We start from the raw sequence: 20,051 nt of genomic DNA on the forward strand, positions 1-20,051 counted from the left end.
TTAATATGTACATTATCTAATTTTTCCCCAATGTCAATTGGTAAGCGGAAAATAATTTCCCGAAAAAAAAATCCCCAATAATAATTCTTAGAAAATAATTCACCGGAATTTATTTTCTCAAAATTTTTAATATATTATTTGAAGATTTTTATTCTATGGATATATTTATAGGGAATTTTTCTCTTATTTTATTAATTTTGTAATTTTTTTTAAGGGAATTATTTTCCTAGATTCTTTTAAGATAAGCATAAGATGGGGAAATTTCTCACCTCATTAAATTTTTACCTTATTTCGTAAATACCATTTTAATAAAATTTGTCAACCAAAAAAAAATTTATTTATTTATCTCTATTAATAACTGATAAAATTTCTTGAGTATATGAAATGTTCAGATGTCCAATAGGCAGAATTTGCTGAATATAAGTACTTCTTGTGCTACAGGAAAAAAGTAACTGCAAAAAGCCTGCATGACAAGATAGAGCCTTCGACGTGTCAAACCGTTATAGCATTTTTGGATTTAGAAGAGCTAATTTTGTATGCCCTTGAAGAAATATCAGAATCATCTGAAACAGATATTTCCTCTGAAGCGTATAAATTAATAGATTTATATGACTGACGATTTTTTTCATTGGAATATATATAAATTATGTATTACACAACAATTTATGCAATATTTTTCAAAAAAATAAATTTGGCTTTATGAAAATAGTGATTATTTTTGCGGTCTTAATTACAATTACAACGGACCTTTTTGATTTCACATAATCATTTTTTATATATTAAAAAATATACTTCCAAATTTTATAAAATATTTAATGATCACAATTAATCCCTCTTTAAAATTCATAAAAAAATAACTTTCAATCTCCTTTTACTCACACTCAATTAAAACAATAATTCTCATGAAAATATTTGTCTCTCTTTTCGTTGATATGTAAAATAAACAGAATATAAACATATGTTAAATAAAAAAAATATACATTAACATGGCAATTATATATTACAACAAAAAATAATATAAATTTCTCGAGATTTGTGTAATTGTTAAAGTGAAAGCGAAATTATAAGATTTTGAGATCCATAAGCTACCACTTTCACCGACAAACAAATTGTTTCAATATTATCATGGACTCAATTGAGGATTATAAAATAACCGTTTTTATTCCACTTTTGGATTTAATTTTTACTCAAATCAATAAATGATTTGTGATTAATCAAATGGCTATATCTAATTTACAAATTATCAAATCTTGATATTGAAAAATTAAATATTTACCTAAATTTTATTCATAGGATATAAATGTATCTGAAGGTCAATTTTGTAGATAATCCTCCAATATATAAGTAGAAGTAGCCTACTTTAAAATATATTTAATAAGTTTTCCAAACTAATACAATTATTGTATATTTTGGCAATGATACCAATTAGTACAAGCACAAATGAGAGGACCTTTTCTTCATTTCTATTAAAATTAAGATATCTTAAAATTGATTGAATAAACTAGCTTTACTCATAACACTAGTTACCGTGATATTCTATTTTAGTATGCATTAACTCCAATATAATTTATGATTTTTAATCACTATTATTTTATATTTATATATTAAATTATATTTAATTCAGAGCCTCTATTAAAGGATTAAACATATAGAATTTGGAATTAGTTCTTACAATTGTACAGCCAACTATAAACGGAGATGATATAAATATATTACATATTTCAAAATTGTTGATGTATCACATTTTCAATAAAAACAAAAATAAATGATAATATAAAAAAATCTTAATTTTACGGTGTTTCAATAAAAACAAATAATAATATTAAAAAAATCTTAATTTTACCGTAAAATAACGTATTACTTTACGGACAAATTTTATTATTGCTTCTTTCTTCTTACATTATTATAATATACATATACATTAACTTAATAGTTTTGTTTTATTAACATTAACTTAAAATGAATAACATTGTAAGTGATTGTTTTTTTTATTATAGATGATATATATATAGGACGATGAATTGGGAAAAACAGAAAGAAGTAATGTAATTCATATTTTAACTTACGCGGAATATTATAGGCTCTATATGATTATTATAATATTATAAAGAATCAAATGACAAAGCTAATAAAAGTTATCTATATACACCATACTCCTCATCAATTTATCATGGTGGCCAAGACGAGTCTCGAACTCGAGACCTTCGCTTTATCAGCACGATTTGTTCAGGTATCCTAAATAAGCTTATAGTTCTCATCAGTTCGATGACAATCTGCCCAGCGGTTATGGAGTTCATCGATTTGATGATAAGGAACTTGCTGTATGCATCCACCATTACCAACCAGTATTTTTGCAGAAACGATCCTGCGTAATCCATATATTTTAATATGTATATGAAAATCTGCGCAAGTTAAAATTTGAATTAATTATCTAAAATAAAAAAACAATCACTTTACAATGTTAATCATTTTAAGTTAGTGTTAATAAAACAAAACTATTAAGTTAATGTATCAGGCGCGTATGCTGCGGGGGGGGGGCAGGGGGACAAATCCCCCCCCCCAAGCCAAAAAATGCAGATGCCAGATATATTTTTCAAAAATGTTATTGTTTATATTCATTTATATTTGTTAATATTTATTCCTATCTCATATTAAATATATATTTAATTATTTATTATCACATTCATTACTAAGTTATTTTATCAATTAATTTCGATTTCAAGTTTTCCGGCGTAATATTTTTTATTATTTTCAAATTTTTAGTGGCGTAATATTTATCCATCATTTTCAAATTTCTAGTCAAATAATAATTATTCTGAAATTGTCCAACAGGGAGAAAGAAATTCAACCTTGTCCAACGAGATAGAGTCTCCGCCATCAAACAGTAACAGCTTTTATGGAGATAGAAGAGCCGATTATTTGCTATTATTAAAATATCACAATGGCCTGAAAGAAATATTTCCTCAGAAGCAAGAAAATTATTGGATTCAATGCTTATTCCAAATTTTTTTTCTCATTCGAATGTATTATTTAATTATACAACTATTTTATGTATTACTTTTCAAAAACATGACATTGACTTGATTAAGATAAGAATAGCGGAGAGCATTTTATTAGAATTCAAGGAAATTAGGGCTAATGTTGATGAAGAATTTCATATTTTATATGTTATTGTTAAGTCAAAAAGAGCTATACGTGTTTAATATTTGTCTCCCTCCACTTGCAGCAAGGCAAGCTCATAGTTAAAACATTAATATAGGATCAGTAAAGTATATCTTAGAAACAGATACATTTATAACCCAAATAAATGAATGGTTTTTAATTCATCATGCAGCACTTACCAATCTGCAAATATTACTTCCATAAAAGCTTTCCCAACCTTTTTCAGATGGTGATAGGAAAAAAATATTTGTTGGATTTTTATCATGAAGATACTAAAGTATCTTATGATGCCTTATTAGTTGAATAACCATGTTTATAAGATTAACTATGGTTGATATAGTCCCAAAAAATTCTATGGATGCTCTCCATTATTTCAAACACATTTTAGATTATATTCCCAATGTATTAAAAGGGTTTATATATGTGAGCAACTCTTCCCATTAATAAACTAACGAGAGAACATTCTCTTTTTTAAAAAGAATAACAGAGCCCTGCAGAGGTACCATTTGTTTTTTTTTAAATTACGACCCAGTTTTTTTTAAAAAAATTTTCAGGCCCGGCCCGACCCAGCTTTTTTTTAAATAAAATTTTTAGGCCCGCCCCGGATCTTTTTAAAATAAATTATATTTATATTTGATTTTTATAGCTAATAATAACGATTTAAAATATAGGCGTTTTAAAATATACAGACCGGCCCGGATATTTTTTTAAAAAAAATTTTCAGGCCCGGCCTGAGTGTTTTTTTAAAAAAATTCAGGCCCAGCCAGGGTGTTTTTTTTAAAAAATTTCTGGCCTGGCCCGGGTATATTTAAATAAATTAAAATACAGTCCGGCCCGGGGGCCTGGCCTGCAGGTCCGTTTGGATCTTTTGAATATTCATAGGTATTTGACGACAAGCAAGGATGAGATAATTGAAAAATTAAATCCCAACGAAGATTGGATTTTACATTGTAAATATAACTTACAAAATACAATTATTCCTAAGAAACTTTTTATGTATATTAATTTATATTTCTAACATTTAAATTTTTTATACTTAATATATAAATTTTAAAGGCTCAAAAAATTCAAATTTCTATTTTGGGTCATTAAGTGATTCTTTACATATAATTTTTTTATAATTCACATTAATTTAAAATTGTGTATTAGAAATGGTTATTAGTCCTAATAAATTTATGCTTGATATTTAAAAAAAACACTAATATTTCTTAAAAAAATTTATTATCCCCCCTTCTCCCCCTTCCCTCCAGACCAAATCCCTGCGTACGCGCCTGTAATGTATATTATAATGATGTAAGAAGAAAGGAACAATAATATAATTTGTCCGTAAAGTAATACGTTACATTACGATAAAATTAAGATTTTTTTAATATTAATATTTATTTTTGTTTTTATTGTAAACGCGGTAAAATTAAGATTTTTTATTGAAAACGTGATACATCAACAAAAAAAAATAAAAATAACAACGAGAAAATCAATAATATAAAATCAAAATTTTTCATAGAAGCGGCCCGGCCTAAAAATTTTTTATACCCCACCCCCCCCCCCCCCCCCCAACTCCCCCCCCCCCCAACTCCCCCCCCCCCTAAATTTATTCTAGCCCCATTAGTTTGAATAAAATATTAATATTATATATATTCTTAAATTATGGTTTCGTAACTGTTACAACAGCTGATTTATTAAAAACTCTATTAGTGTATTTATAATCACATGACCTCTCAAATTTGACAGGTAATTAATAAAAACGATTAAATTTCATCTTATCTTTCAAATCTTTAATAAATATACATCTATATCTTTCCCTTTAATCCTAATCTTTACTTCAGTTATCTTTATTTATTTTTTAATATATTTCATCTAATTAAGACATTTTTTTCAGATAGACATTCCTTGAAAGGAGCTATCTTAACAAATAGCAATTTTAAGGATTTTAAAAAATTAAGTGATTATTTCAAACCTTTCAATCATTTAAAATATGTTTGACATTTTAAAAATTTAATTTACAGTTCTAAAGTGAGCCAAGCATATAGCCCACATTAAACCGAAGCGAATTCACGATTTTCATCTGGTTTTGAATCTGAATCAAAAACCTAGCCAAAAAATTTGTGGTATCGATGCCTTGGTTTTTCTATTTTCTGATTCGTTTTAAAATGAGCTTCCCTGATGGCACTGCGTTTTTTACATACTTATTTCTATTTGTCAAAATCAAATATTTTAATAGAATGATAATAAGAGTTTAAATTATTATTTCATTTTTCCTATAAGGAATATAATTATTGCAATTAAATCGTTTTATGATGGTGAAAACAAGGTAAAAAAATTTTTTAAAAAGAAATCTGAGTTATCCGAGGTCTAACATTTTAAAAATAATTTATAGATCACATATGGATATTATCAAATACCTTAGTTATTATAAGACTAATTAGTTGGAGATATATCATTTTTCAAACAATTATGTAATTAACCGTATATATTTTTAATTTACGAAAATAAATTATGGTTTAGAAATTGGTAAACCAATAAATATGTTTTTATTTCAAAAAGTGTAATAGGAAGAAATGAGGGGTAACTTAATAAAATTTTAACAATGATAATATATTTTTAGAACTTTTTATTATATTTAAAAAATTATATTGTCATTCGCAAATCTTGGCAATTTGTAAAACATATATAGCATGCTTTTTTTAATTTTGAGGTTTAGAAAATCTTGTATTTTAGCAAATTTGTTAAACTTAACTCATTTGTAGGGTGCTTTTTTAAATTTTGAAGCATACCTGATTTTTCCGGAATAGTATATTCATGCATGTTTATAGCAGAGGCTTAACATGCACCCGAATTGAAGAGGGACTCTCAAAATATAAAATTTTTATAACATCAATTTATTTTATAAAATATAGATATTAGCACATCTTATTAAATTTTAAAATTATTATTTTATATGAAATTTGGACAAATCAAAGAAGGCATCTTTTGTTGCCATCAGTGGCGTAGACAAGGAAGGATAACCCCCCCCCCCCCTCCAAACCTGGATTTAATTTTTTAAAAACACTTAATTATAATCATTTGCAATTTCTTCAATATTTACGGTATTTGTTTTTTTAGAATATGGAGCTTGGCTTCTGAATCACAACTGAAGCTTCCTGGCAACGGGCCTGCATGAGGTTTTTTCTTTTTTGATGAGTGCATTTTTTTGATCGACACTCTTCTTCTTTTAAAGAACCTTTACTGGGACTTAGCCATGTACATCAATAGCGGAATTTTGAGTAGTCCCAGCTTTGAAATTAGCAAAGCAGTTAGCATACATCGAGAAAGGACACTTCCATTGAAGCTGCTTAATCCGAAAAATCTAAATTCATATAATTAAATTTAAATGCTCAATCTTGATTTCAGATTGACTCAAGATGAACCAACAAATATAGGATCCCTAGTAAGAGGATATTAGGCAAGTGCACTTTTCTTCACTCCATCCTTGACATAATTCTTAATTTGGGCATCTTTAATCTTCTTCCAACACACATCTTTTTCTTAATAAAAATTTATTCTTTATTATATGGATTCTTTACGCACTCATAAAACATCCATTTTCAAATTCCCTTTTCCACTCAAGATATACGAAAATAGAATAAAGGACTTAATTGAGAACTTGTTAATCTCCGATTTAACGAAACTACTTGAACCCAGCCTCGCATCAAATTTAACGGATTGGGCATCAGGACTCCTTCCGACCTAACTATAATATCCCTTATATCGATTAGTCTTTTATCAAAGCAAATAACCAATGCCCATACTAATTATGGAAGGTATATGCGCCTATAGTAGCTCGCAGCATTGAAACAATTTTATTAACCTTGCACCTCATTCGCTTAATCAAATCAACAAATCCTGTCACACATCCTCCGAAACTGCGAATTTTACATGTCACTTACATTCTAAATAACTTTAACAATGAAGCATCGTGTTTCCTAAAATTTTAGGGAAAGATTTAATTGTATGTCCATTCACCGATTTATGCCTCTACATTATTTTTACTTTTGTACTTTTTTATAATTATATTTAATGATTTTTATTCATATTTTCTTATTTTTTTATATATTTTTTGATTTTCATCATAAAGTTTTATTTTTAAATAATTATACCTTTTATATAATTGTTCTTAATTCAAAAAAAATTTCAAATTTTTTTATAGAAAATCATATAAAAAATAAATTTGAAAAAAAGATAAATTAGTCAATAAAATTGCTTAATAAAATGTCGCATAAGTGTCACATGATAAAGTATCGAGTTCTCAAATGACTGAAAGATTAAGTGGCGTTGTGATAAAGTGTCGCATGTTGTGTCGCATGATTAAAGTGTGGCGTGATTAAAGCGTCGCATGATAAAGTGTCGCTAGCAAAATGGAATCTCAAATATTTTCCTCTTCTTGATTTATTTTGAACTTTTCTTTTTTGCTAAGCCTGAAAATTTTGGTTATAGATGATACAAAGGCTTGGACATCTATCAGTGAAATCTCGAGGCTTGGGGAATACTTTTCTAGTTAAAATATTGAGTTATTCTTTTTTAAAAATCGGCTCAAATCAAGCGGTTTAACAACACTACCTATAAGAAGCATTTCCAATAGGGGAAAAGCAAGTCCAAACTATCTATAAATAAAAATTATGTGCTACTTTATAAAGAAATCACTTTATAAAACTGATCAATATAGACAGGTAGAATAAATAATGGCATCATAATCTTACACAAAAATAGGTTAAAAAAATCTTTATTAAATAAAGCACTTAGTAAAAACTGGTCAATAATGATAGGGAGGGATCTCACAACATTATACCTTTTATTATAAAAAATATGAAAATCCTAAATGCAAAAATTAAATATCTTAAATTAAAAAAAAAAAATTTATTAGAAATACTCAAAATTTATTAAAATTTAACCATTTTGAAAAAAAATCTTAAAAAATAAAGTTAGGACACTTATGGGATTAAAAAGGAACACTTTTCCTTTCAAAATGTCCCTTTCATTTTGAAAAAAGAGACTATGTTTTTGAAAAATGACACTATGATATTGCAAAAAGCCAATGTGTTAGCAAAAGATCATAATATGTTAGGGACACTATATGACTAAAAAAGTTATATATGATGTTTAATATTATAAATAAAACTCCGTACGAAATTTACAGTAATTATTTTCTACAATTTCTACATAAAAACATATTTTTGAGCATAAAATTTTAATAAGTTCCCGTATAGCAAATTTTTAGTGTATATATTTAGTTTTTTTATGAATAGGATTGGATTCATGTGCCCCATGGTTCGCTGTACCCCATCCTCCCCTCTACAGTTGTTTGTTATATGATTACTTTAAGCAATCATTTAAAAATTAAGTAATGCAATAAATCAAATCGGGTTTATTCTATATTCCCATGAATGATTTATTATAGGTCCTATAATACAACTGGTGTAAACCCATATATATATAAATATATATTTTTTTAAATTAACTAAATATGATATTATGATTAATTTCCAAAGTTTAAGTTTATACTCCTAGTTATAAATTAACATAATTTGAATATGTATTATTAATTTATTGTATTTGAGGAGGGGGTGGGGTCATAAAACAATATTTATAACAATTTGAACCCTTTCTTTTATTACCCAGTTCACTTGCACCCAAAGCCCTTGAATTTTATAAAAATATTATATGAAGGATTAATTACCGGCGATCCTCATAAAATCTTGTTGCAAAAGCTCTCAAATAACATTTTTCCATCTAGGGGGAAAATAATCCCTGGAAAACACAGCTAATATATAGCTGTAACAAAAACTCAAGGGAAATATTTCCTATAATAAAACAAAAACACTTCGAACCTGGATAAAGAATCCTCCAAAAAAATCAATAAAAAAACTCAAAATTTAAAAAAAGAAAATTCATGGAAATCCCTTGAAAATTATAGAAATGATTAAGTCATATTGTTAAAAAAATTGAAGCCACATTTTTAATATTTATCTTTTAAAAAGCGGATTATTAAAAATTTTAAAAATAATATTAAATTATGTTCAAGGAAAATTATAAAAGGTGAAAAGTAGATTACATTTATTATAGTGAGTGAGTGAAAAAATAAAATCTAAAATGCTATTGAAAGTGCACTTTAAATCATTTGCTAAACATCGACAAAATTTATCAGATTTGCTAAACAACGATCAAATTTTGTCAAAATTAATAAGATTTACTTCATTTTTAATATATAAGTTAGTGTCAATGGGTTTTTTCCGGCAATGTGTTATAATTTCAACTTACATTTTTTAAAATTTAAAAATCGGATTTTACCAGAAATGTATTATATCATGTTTGGAATACCTACCCTATGAATTTCAGACAATTTTTTCATTAACTTTTTAACTTAATATAATTTTTATTCGATTATTCATATATTTTTTATATAAATTATAAATGACTCAAAGGTTAACACCGAAATTGTCTACAATAAGATAGATAGGGGAAATATGCCATAAATGGCCATGTTTGAAGAATGGCCACCACCCCTTAAACCTTTTATCTAAAAATGTGTATATTTATGATATGTAAACCTTACCTAAGTTCATTTTTTGAATAGAACTACTCAATAAAAAAATATTTTAAATTAACTGTTTTTAGTACCTCTTTCTGGAAAAATCACGTTACACATTTTTTTGTTTGATGAAAAAATTACTAAATTAGACTACTGATATTTTATATAAATATTATTCTTAGGCATTTAGCAATATTCATACAAAAAATTAGACTTTAAAAGTTTTATATAATAGACATATAAAGGCGTTTATAATGAATGAGAGGTGAGTATTGTCTGGCCATGTATTGATTGGCAACAATTCGCACATTCACATATTCATATTGAAATGAAAAGCTCGTGCAAAACAACATATGGTGAAATTTCAAATGATGAACAAACTTAAAAATGTTTAGCAAAAAAAAAATTATGATATTAATATATAATATTATCATTAAATTGATGTTGATAAATTGAGATATTAACACTAATGAAATTATTGTATAATTAATTTTTTATATAACTAAAAAAAATGTAGAAAATATTAACATAGGTTTTTTACAAGTATAATAAAATTCTAATATATTATGGCCAGTTGAATACATAGTATGTATTGACTGGCCAGAAAAACAACTTTCATCCTTATCTAGCTCATAATAATAGATAGAGCTTTGATGCAAATTTTATTTTAAAAATTAATAATTAGGCTACACATTGATATAAACATGTTTGGGTAAACCCAAATTTTAATACCTTTTTTTCAAAAAAGCAAAAACATGTCATTCATGGCACATTCCCCTATTCCAAACATGATAGAATATATTTCTGGTAAAACCCGATTTATTAAAACGAGCTCAAAAATTGTAAAAAAACACATTGCCGGAAGACGCTAACATATATTTGCCAGAATAAAGTGGTCGAGTCCGATTAATTATAAATCATCCTAGCGTCTACATGACAGGATTTTCACTGGATGCAAACCCCCTTAAAAACCTTTGCCTAAAAAAATTCCACCATCCCCGGCGTCAGTGTCTTTTTATTATTCTATTGATACTCTTTTCAGAGAATTTATAAGGTCAACTTAAGTTAATCAATCTCTACCACCAACTATCGATATTTTGTGAATATAAAGATTTTATTTTTTAGATAATAAATTCAATTAAAACCTCCATTATTTACAATGAATTAATTACTATGGCATTATGAGCTTGCTGATAAGAAAGTATTATTTGGAAAACAATGTGTATGATTGTTTTCAATATATAGATTTGGTCGATAATTGTATTATATTAACTCTATAATAAAAGTATTAATTTTTACAGCAATAAATTGTGTCCTATTTCATCTCAAAATTTAATAGATAACCCCCCAAAAAATTTATCCTACCCCCATTAAAGCAGTCTACCCCCTACCCACCCAAAAAAAGGATGCAAACTGTTCCTACCCCTCCCGCTTATGTAGACGCTGCATCATCCCAAGTACGAACCACTAAGTTGGCTTAAGTTAAAAACAAGCCCTTGCTGGATTCGATCCCACGTATAACGGATTCGTGTTCAACGCACTAACTAACTAGGTCACAGACTGTATACGGAAACATCAATCTTTTCATATATAATAAATATCAACCATCTAAAATGCTACCATTAAAAGAGAGAATTAATTATTTACCAATATTTTAGTTGAAATGTACAATTTTTTTTATGTTTGCACAGTTTTTTAATGAGATTGCACATATTTGATAAGCAAAATTCGATACGAGTTTTTTTGAAAGCCGCAATTTAAAACTGTTATTTATTTCTCCAATGTTTTATTCAAAATTGCTAGTATTTCCATCAATATTTTTCTAATTTGTAATATTAAAAAATCCTAGAACTTGGATGAAAACTATCTAGTTATCAAATAAAAAAAACTCTGAGTGTTCGTCTTAGAATATATATACCTCGACTATCTTTGCTCCTCAGTCTCCTCTATTCTATTAATTTTATATATTTTTCATTATAAAGATGTTTTAACTGTTTTATCAATCATCTCTAGATTTGTGGCTTAAGTCATCTGGGTGGGGAGGGACTTCCTTTTTTTTTCTTTTGTTCTTAAAATTTTACTATTTAATTTCCAGGAGGATCGCTATGATAATCAACTAAAAAGAAGTTTTTCGAATAAAAAGTTATCGGGATTTTTGTACAAACGTAAAAGTCTCATTGATTCACCGATTATTGAAAGAGAATTGGACTCTACAAGGCCATCATATGAATTCCATCTATGCTACAACTACCCCAAAATTCTTAGATATCCTTGGTCTAGAACTATTACTATGAAAGGTGATAAATGTTAAATTTTTTACTCTGGTATTATATTATTGGTATTTAAGAATATTGGGAAAAAGAGCATCGCTTCCAGATCCTTATTATACAAAAATTACCGTATTAGCCCCATAATATAATTCCCGGAAGGAAATCCCTCTCAAAATATATCATCCTGGAAAAAGCACCTACGAAATGAAAAAAAAATACAATCATGCACTCACCTCAAATTAAATATTTTTCAAAAAATTAGTGTGCGAATCTAGTCGCTAATAATATATTACCTTATTTTATATATTTTAAACAACACTTATTATCAATAATAAAATAATAATAACTAAAAATGGTTGTCGTTCTTTTGAGTGTATATTATTTTTTTTAAATATTAGTAAGGGATTGGTTGTTTTTATGATTGATTAATTTTTATTTTTACTAAATATATATTTAAAAAAGAATTTTTTTAAAGTAATTATTTTTAGAAAAGGTTGTAAAAGATATCTTTTGATTGAACCGGTATTTATTAAATAAAAATATTATCACTTCCAAGTTTTAGACATATTTTATTTATAAATATTTAATATATTTATAATTGACTAGAACGAACAAATTATTTCTACTATCGGGTCAATTACTTGACAAATTGTGTTGATCCCAGATCCACTCACACCTAAAAAGTGGAAAGACATGACGGGATCTAAAGGTAATATAAAAGACATGGGGATCATGATATTATTCATGATCATGAATATCTTCTTGAATATTATTTTCGAAACAATCGATTATTAAATTGTTAAATATATACAATATTTCATTCCTTCACATATTATTTTCTATATTTATCTAATTTTATTATTTATAAATAGAATTTAAAATAAAGGTCATATTTAGAAAAAAAATATTTTAAAAAATCCTAAATAATTTTTAAATTAAATGCTTCAAAAAAGATATATTTAAATTGAAAAAATAAACATAAAAAAATAATATACCTCCCGAAAGAAGCGACATCCCAAAAATGAATGTAAAATTATTATATTTATATCATATTTTGTATACTTCACCTCAAATTCGCGCTAACTGTGAACGCAGGGTTAAGAAGAAAAAAACTCCTAGGCAAATTATTTCTTCTGAGAAATACATTTTCGATTTTAAAAAAAAATCTGAGAAAATCAGTAACAAAAATTAAAATCTTTCGGTTCAACATCCATTTACATAAAAAGGAACGTGTTCAAATTTGTAAATGCATTCATCAGATCTGTACTATCTTACAGAGTTGTTAACACTCCTTTTTAAAAGTAGCTAGCTCCTGCTTCCGCTCCTACCTACTCAAAAGGAGCTAGCTCCCTCTACTACATTTTTAAAAGGAGCTAGCTCCCGCTCCAAGTAATGGAGCGCCACTCCAAGTAATAAAGCACCACTCCATAACCGCTCCTTTGATTTTCATTTTTTTAGAAGGTACAAGAAACAAAATCATATTTTTTATCAAAAGGTTTTATTTATATTAAATAGAATCTAACAAACATTCACGCCTCTCCCCTATGATCTGTTTTGCAATACTAAATAAGCGCTCCACAGGAGCACTAGAGGGAAGCGGGTATTGCATTTTATTAAGATATTTTTTAATTCACGTATAAAAAAGAAGGTTGAACAAGTAATGAGAATATTAAAATAAATATTAAAATATATTTAAAAAAGCATCATATCTAACAACCCAGGCTCAACTATAATGAATTGCCCAAAAATAATTATAACCATTTAAAAAAAAATTATTCCAAAATAAAAAAAATATAGTTATCATTTTGTATTTAAAAGAAATGTTATTTACTTCTAAATGCTTTTTTAGATTGAAGCTGCTCACTTTTGGAAGTGAATTACTTTTATTTAAAAGGCATTTTGTCCTTAAATTTGTTTGTTCATTTGGATCAACATCTTTTAGAAGTTTAAAATATTTTTTGTATGATGGAAATGGAAATTCGATTTCTTCTTCTATGATATCTAAATCCATAATATCTAAAACTATTTTTTATTATATATCTATAAAATGAATATTAATATGACTTACAAGATTCCAAAAAATTTTCAATATAAAAATGAAAAACTTGATATTTAATATTTAAAATGATTAGATGAAAAACCAATATGAAACTCGGCTCAACATTTATTAATGGATAAATTTAAATAAAATAAAATTTCGTTTTTATTGAATTTTAATTAAAAACATTATTAATATTTAAAAATAATTTAATTTATGCCTTAATTTAAAGGAGCGTAGCCCCAAAAGGAGCTAGCTCCCGCTCTTCATTTTTAATAAGGGCGTTCCTGTATTTCCGCTCCTTTAATGTTATTCGTTGGGCACAATATTTTTATTTTTTATATAGAAAATAGTGTATAAAATTATAAAACGATAAAATATGATTTTAAATTATCTATAAATGTTTAATAATCTTTTTACATTATTTTCGCATGATAAGGTAGAGAGCTTCCTAGTTACAACATATTTTATAACTCTAAAAACACGTTCTTTTAATGATTAAGAATTTTATTTCAGAAAATTATAAACATTTAATTTTTTCATCGTTTCTTGTCATTGAAGCTTCTTAATTCTATTTTTCTACCGATCTCTTTATATAGCTTTTTTTTTACCATTTCGTTTTGTTAAACCTTCATCCAAAGTAATTCGAGTATGATAACCTGATGCATATAATAATAAAATTAATGATAAAATAACCATTTCAAATAAGGGAAGAAGTAAACGGTAGTCAAAAATGAGCATACTGGTAAATATCTTTAGGTAATAGTTGACAAATTATAAATTTTTTAACAAATGAGCGTTATAAAATACATTCACATTCAAAATTCGTAAAATAATAAGAACACTGTTAATTTATGTTTCTTTTTAAATTATGACCTGTTCAATGTGAACATATTCGTTACAATTACAACATTATTATTTATACAGTTATAGTATATTATAGAATAATATAAATAATTTGAAATAAATGACTGAATTAAGTAATATTAAGCAATATTTGTAATTTATGACTGAATTAAGTAGTATTAAAATTTATGTAATATAATTTTTTTTAAATTACGATTTGCTTTTTACTTTTAAGAAGCAAAATTTGACAGTCCTTAAAATAGTATAATTTGCTGCCCCAGGCAACTTCCTCGCCTTATTACACGTTCGTGCGGACTTGATATTATCAATATTTATTAAATTTTGCATTTTTATTTCTATATAACTAAAAATGGTTATATAAACATAAAAAAGTAAAAAAATAATGATATTACAAACATAATTTGGTATTTCGAAAAATTAATAAATTTAAATAAAAATAGAAAATTATTGAATAAGTTAGACCAGCATCAGGTATAATTGGTATAATTCCCATAATCAGAGTATCCGTATCAGTAAAACTGGTATCGGTGCTAGAACTTACAAATCGCCCGCGGGCCTTAATTTTTCAAAATTTTTTAGCTGGAAACGGGTTATTATTTTTTAAATTAAGCCGGATTCGGTAAAAAATTCTAAAAAATAACAAAAAATAATTTTTTCTCATGTTTTATTAAATAAATTGATAATTACTATATCACATTTGACTTTATAACATTGCTTTTAATTTATTTTCGGGCCGGACTTGGACCTAAAATAAAAATGTACCATACTCGTGCTTAAAAATTGATTAAACTTTTGGCCCAGGCTCGGGTCGAAAAAAATTAAATCTGCAAGGGCTCTAATCGGTAACCATTAATTTTCTTTCACTATGTGTATTTTTTTCCTGGTTTTTAAAAAAATAAATTATATTTTTATATAAATTACATATAACATATAACATATTTATACTTTATAAACATTTTTTTATAAACGTATATAAATAATGAAGGTGTTTTGTGTAATCGCGCTAACATGCAATATGACACCAAAAAAATTATAGGTCTTCAATCTTTGAACGCAGGAAATAAATGGAAAAGCTTATTGTCGAATGATAGAGGAATAAAAAATAAAGATGAATATTCTTTAAATTATCCACTTATGGTAGAAAAGATTAAAAAACCTTTTTGTAATTCTTTTGCTGGTTGCAAAAATATATGATATTCGCTTATGATCGTCTCTGCCTTATTTAAAATTATTTTAAAAAGAATGATTGCATACTTATATCGAATTATTATATAATTAAATTTGGCAGACTGACCAATTTATCTATTTAATGCTTTATATACACCCATTTCTGTGATTAACAATATATAAATAAAAAAATGTTATAGTATGTATATTTACTATTATATCGAGGGATCTAATTACCTATAGAGTATAAATAGCTCTATAACATTTCCAAAGATTCCAGAAATTTAAAACGATAAAAGCAAGAAACAATAGAACCAAAAAAACTCAAATAGTGGGGAAACTTTATAATATGAAGGTTATAGGTGTATAAAGTTAATTTATTTCTAAATTAATTATCTTAAATAATTTGAACATTATTGAAAATAGTATATATATAATGTGTATTCAATTTAATTGTTAACAAATTCATTTAAAATTTATCAGTCTACTCATAATATAATTAGATTTTTTTTCACAGTAGAAAACCGATAAGATTAAATAAAAAATGATAAAGTATATCATGTCTTTCTTGAAATTTTTCTGCGAAATATCTTACCGAACATGTATTTTCGATGAATGTATATATAATGAATTGAACTTGAATATAATCCCATTAATGGTCTGGTAAAAGGCAGCATATTGATGAAGAGAATATTGTAATTTAGGGAGTATTTAAGTATATTATAAATGTGTGATGGCTAAGTATTTTAGTCTCAAGAATTATCTGTAAAAATATAAGATCTGATGGATCTTGTAAAATCAGGAACCCCTAAACTCCTAAACTACTAAGGCGAATTACCCCCTAAAACTAATCCCCTTCTCAATGACGTATCAAGATTTCATCTTACTTAAATCATATCTACCCCAATTTCATAAATCACAATATATGTGCTTAAATTTTTTTTACACAATAACTCAAACAAATTATTTTTAAAATTTATTCAATTATTTAATTTTATAAATATTTTAAATTAAATAGATTTTATCAGTGGCGTAGCCAAGATTGATTCATAAAGTTTTTAAAATAATTTCGAGCCGGGTCGGGCTTAAAAAATTAGGTCCTATATAGATCACTTCTTATTGCAAATGCAATATTTTTATTTAAAAAAAAATAGTATAATATATAAATATTATGACTAAGAATTCATTATAATTACGTTTTGATTATAAAAATTTTACAACTAAGAACATATTATAATCATATAACAATTTTATGATTTGAATTTATAAAGAGAGGTCTACTTTTCTCTGAGATTTGGCTAATTTATCTAAAAGCAAATTTTTATCTCCTTATAAATATTTAATATTACGAATCCATTGGTGCTATTTCTTAAATAGGCTTCACCTTTTCATATTTGAAGACCTTTCATTAGTGCAGGTGCTAATCGGTAAGGTAACTAAAATAAAAAGCAATGTTTTGATATTAGGCAGAGAATCTAAAGTGCAATTACACATGGAAAGGGCCTCCAAAGCATTTTTTGGTCTCAAAGAGTACTCTATTCTGTCAAAATTTGTATACCAAAATTTGATATCGCAAAGTAACTTATCATACGATCATGATAATTCATCAGAATAAAACTCTGAGATTTTCTCAATATCCTCTCGCGTTTCAAGTGTATTCAGACTCATCCGGCAAAATAAAAGCTGTTTAAAATAAAATTGTGACTAATATATCTTTCCTTTAATTGAAATAAAGATGTATCAATAAGGGGAATAAAAATATTTATTTTTTAAAATCCCCAATCGTAGATTCATCAATATTTAAGCGATTGAACTATCTAGAAACTACTCTAGGTTTAAAATTCAAACATACTAGCGATCACCTTTACTTTCTCCTTATATTTACCAAATTAAATGATTTTTCTTTTATTTAAAATTTATAAAAAATTAATTAAAATTTTAAAACTATCTAATTAAGTTTAACAATATATATTTTATTATTAAATTTATAAATATCTAATTTAACTATGCCAGAAAAAATTTACAATATATTTTTAATGTTATTTAATATTCTACATATAATTTTTAATATATATGTCGTAATTTTTAAAGGGATCAGAACTATCCGGGATCATCACGGGTTTTAAAGGGATTCCTTTAAGAATTCAATTTTTTAATGGATAAAGAACTATACGCTATTATCACGTTTGAACCATGATATAGAAAAATCTTAATTTAAGACGCGTTTTACGCGTGTTTGGCTGTATTTTTTAAAAATTAATTGTTAATTTTCAATGGTGTTTATTTTTGGCCTTATGAAATTAGATATGTCTAATATAGGGTATCAATCGATAGCTAATCAAAAGATCTATTCAACTGGAGGTCAATCTCTCCCCTTTAATGGGCGAGTCTAGGTCTGGGGGTCAGGAATATTTTTATCAAAATAAAATATCGATATGGGTATAAAATAAAAGCTAATTTAAATATCTTTAGATTGAAAGTATTCATTTTTTTTCTTGGTGGGTATGACTTGGTCTGGAGGGTGGATGAAAGTGGCGGGGGGGGGGCTGTAAAAAATGATTTTTTAGATATGGATATCAAATAAAAGTCATAAAATATTTTTTTATTGTAATAATAATAATCACTCAGAGAGAGCGGGTCCGAATCATATTCTTTCGGAGAGAGAAATATAAAATTGGCAACACAATATTATGGAAAGATAAATACTACAAACTCAATAGGCAATAGCATCGAAAATATTTTAGCTAACTGTCATCGTTTATTGCATATTTAATAAATAGAGATAAGCAAGATGTTTACAAAAATAAAATTAAAAAAGTAATATTTTCCATTGGGGATCACGTACTGATTCCAATAAATAAAAATGATAGATCAAATCTATGCCCCAAATATATTGAAGCCGAAATTATCTAAATGGAGGGCTAGAAATTATGGGTGGAACTAATTTGGGAAAAATCGATTCCCCATTTTTATAAACGAACGTTCATAAATCAATAAAATCTACCAATTTGACCATTCCTAATAAGACCATCTCCATAATAAAAGCATCAAGAAGTGCATCTTCTTATGGTAATTGTAAATCAATTTGCAATTGCCAAAAATGTTGCAACAATAAGAGATGCCAATGTTTTATAAATGGTATTAATTGTTCCACAAAATGTCACATAAATATTAACTGTGCAAATAATAAATAATTGTTCAAAATTATATTTTAAATTTCAATTATCAAAATCAATATGTGTTGATTATATCGCTTGAAAAAAATATAATAATATAAATAATTTGCTTATAAAGTAGTGTAATAATTTATAACTGCAATAAGAAAAATTTATAATATCATTTTAAAATTTGTGAATAGATGGTTTCAAATATAGCCGAAATTTTGAGATTAAAAATATTATAAATTAGATTAAGTTGCTAGCGAATAATTTTATCATTAGACTACAATGAGTTTTTAAAAACCTATGACTATGCTCATAATGATATTTAATATCGAAGTCTAAATATTTTGTATTTAACTTTTATTTAATACCCATGTTTATGTTTTGCCCTAGCCTGATAAAATTAATATAATCAAAAGATTTTTTAATTTTATTTGATATCCATATAAATTTTTATTTTTACCCCCCCCCCCCCCCTTTTCCAGATCAAGTCCTACCCTTTGAGTAAATACTTTCAGTCTAAAGATATTTAAAATACCTTTTATTTGATTCCTAAATTAATATTTTGTGTTTATATAAATATTCCTGACCATCTAAGATCTCCCGCCTACTTAGAGTATAATTATTACAATAAAGAGATATTAAAATTAGCTATTATTTGATACCCATATCGATATTTAATTTTGATAAAAATATTACTGACTCCCCAGACCTAGACTCGCCCATTAAGTGGGAGAGATTGATATCCAGTTGAATAGATCTTTTGATTAGCTATCGATTGATACCCTTTATTAGACTATCTAATTTCATAAGGCCAAAAA

General features: G+C 26.3%; 1 protein-coding gene across 1 annotated transcript in view; it reads left to right on the forward strand.

The window, feature by feature from the left end:
• Positions 1 to 16,219, forward strand: part of LOC135925116 (uncharacterized) — a 40,941-nt gene extending 24,722 nt beyond the window's left edge. Inside the window, exons 2-3 of the mRNA XM_065460300.1 lie at positions 11,823 to 12,024; positions 15,888 to 16,219. Coding sequence (XP_065316372.1) covers positions 11,823 to 12,024; positions 15,888 to 16,096 — 411 coding nt within the window. The 3' untranslated portion in view covers positions 16,097 to 16,219. The remainder of the gene's footprint in view (positions 1 to 11,822; positions 12,025 to 15,887) is intronic.
• The last annotated feature ends 3,832 nt before the right edge of the window (positions 16,220 to 20,051 follow it).

This window comes from Gordionus sp. m RMFG-2023, chromosome 2 (genome assembly GCF_954871325.1).
Source record: "Gordionus sp. m RMFG-2023 chromosome 2, tfGorSpeb1-WG-v2, whole genome shotgun sequence".
NCBI classification, from domain to species: Eukaryota; Metazoa; Nematomorpha; class Gordioida; order Chordodea; family Parachordodidae; genus Gordionus; species Gordionus sp. m RMFG-2023.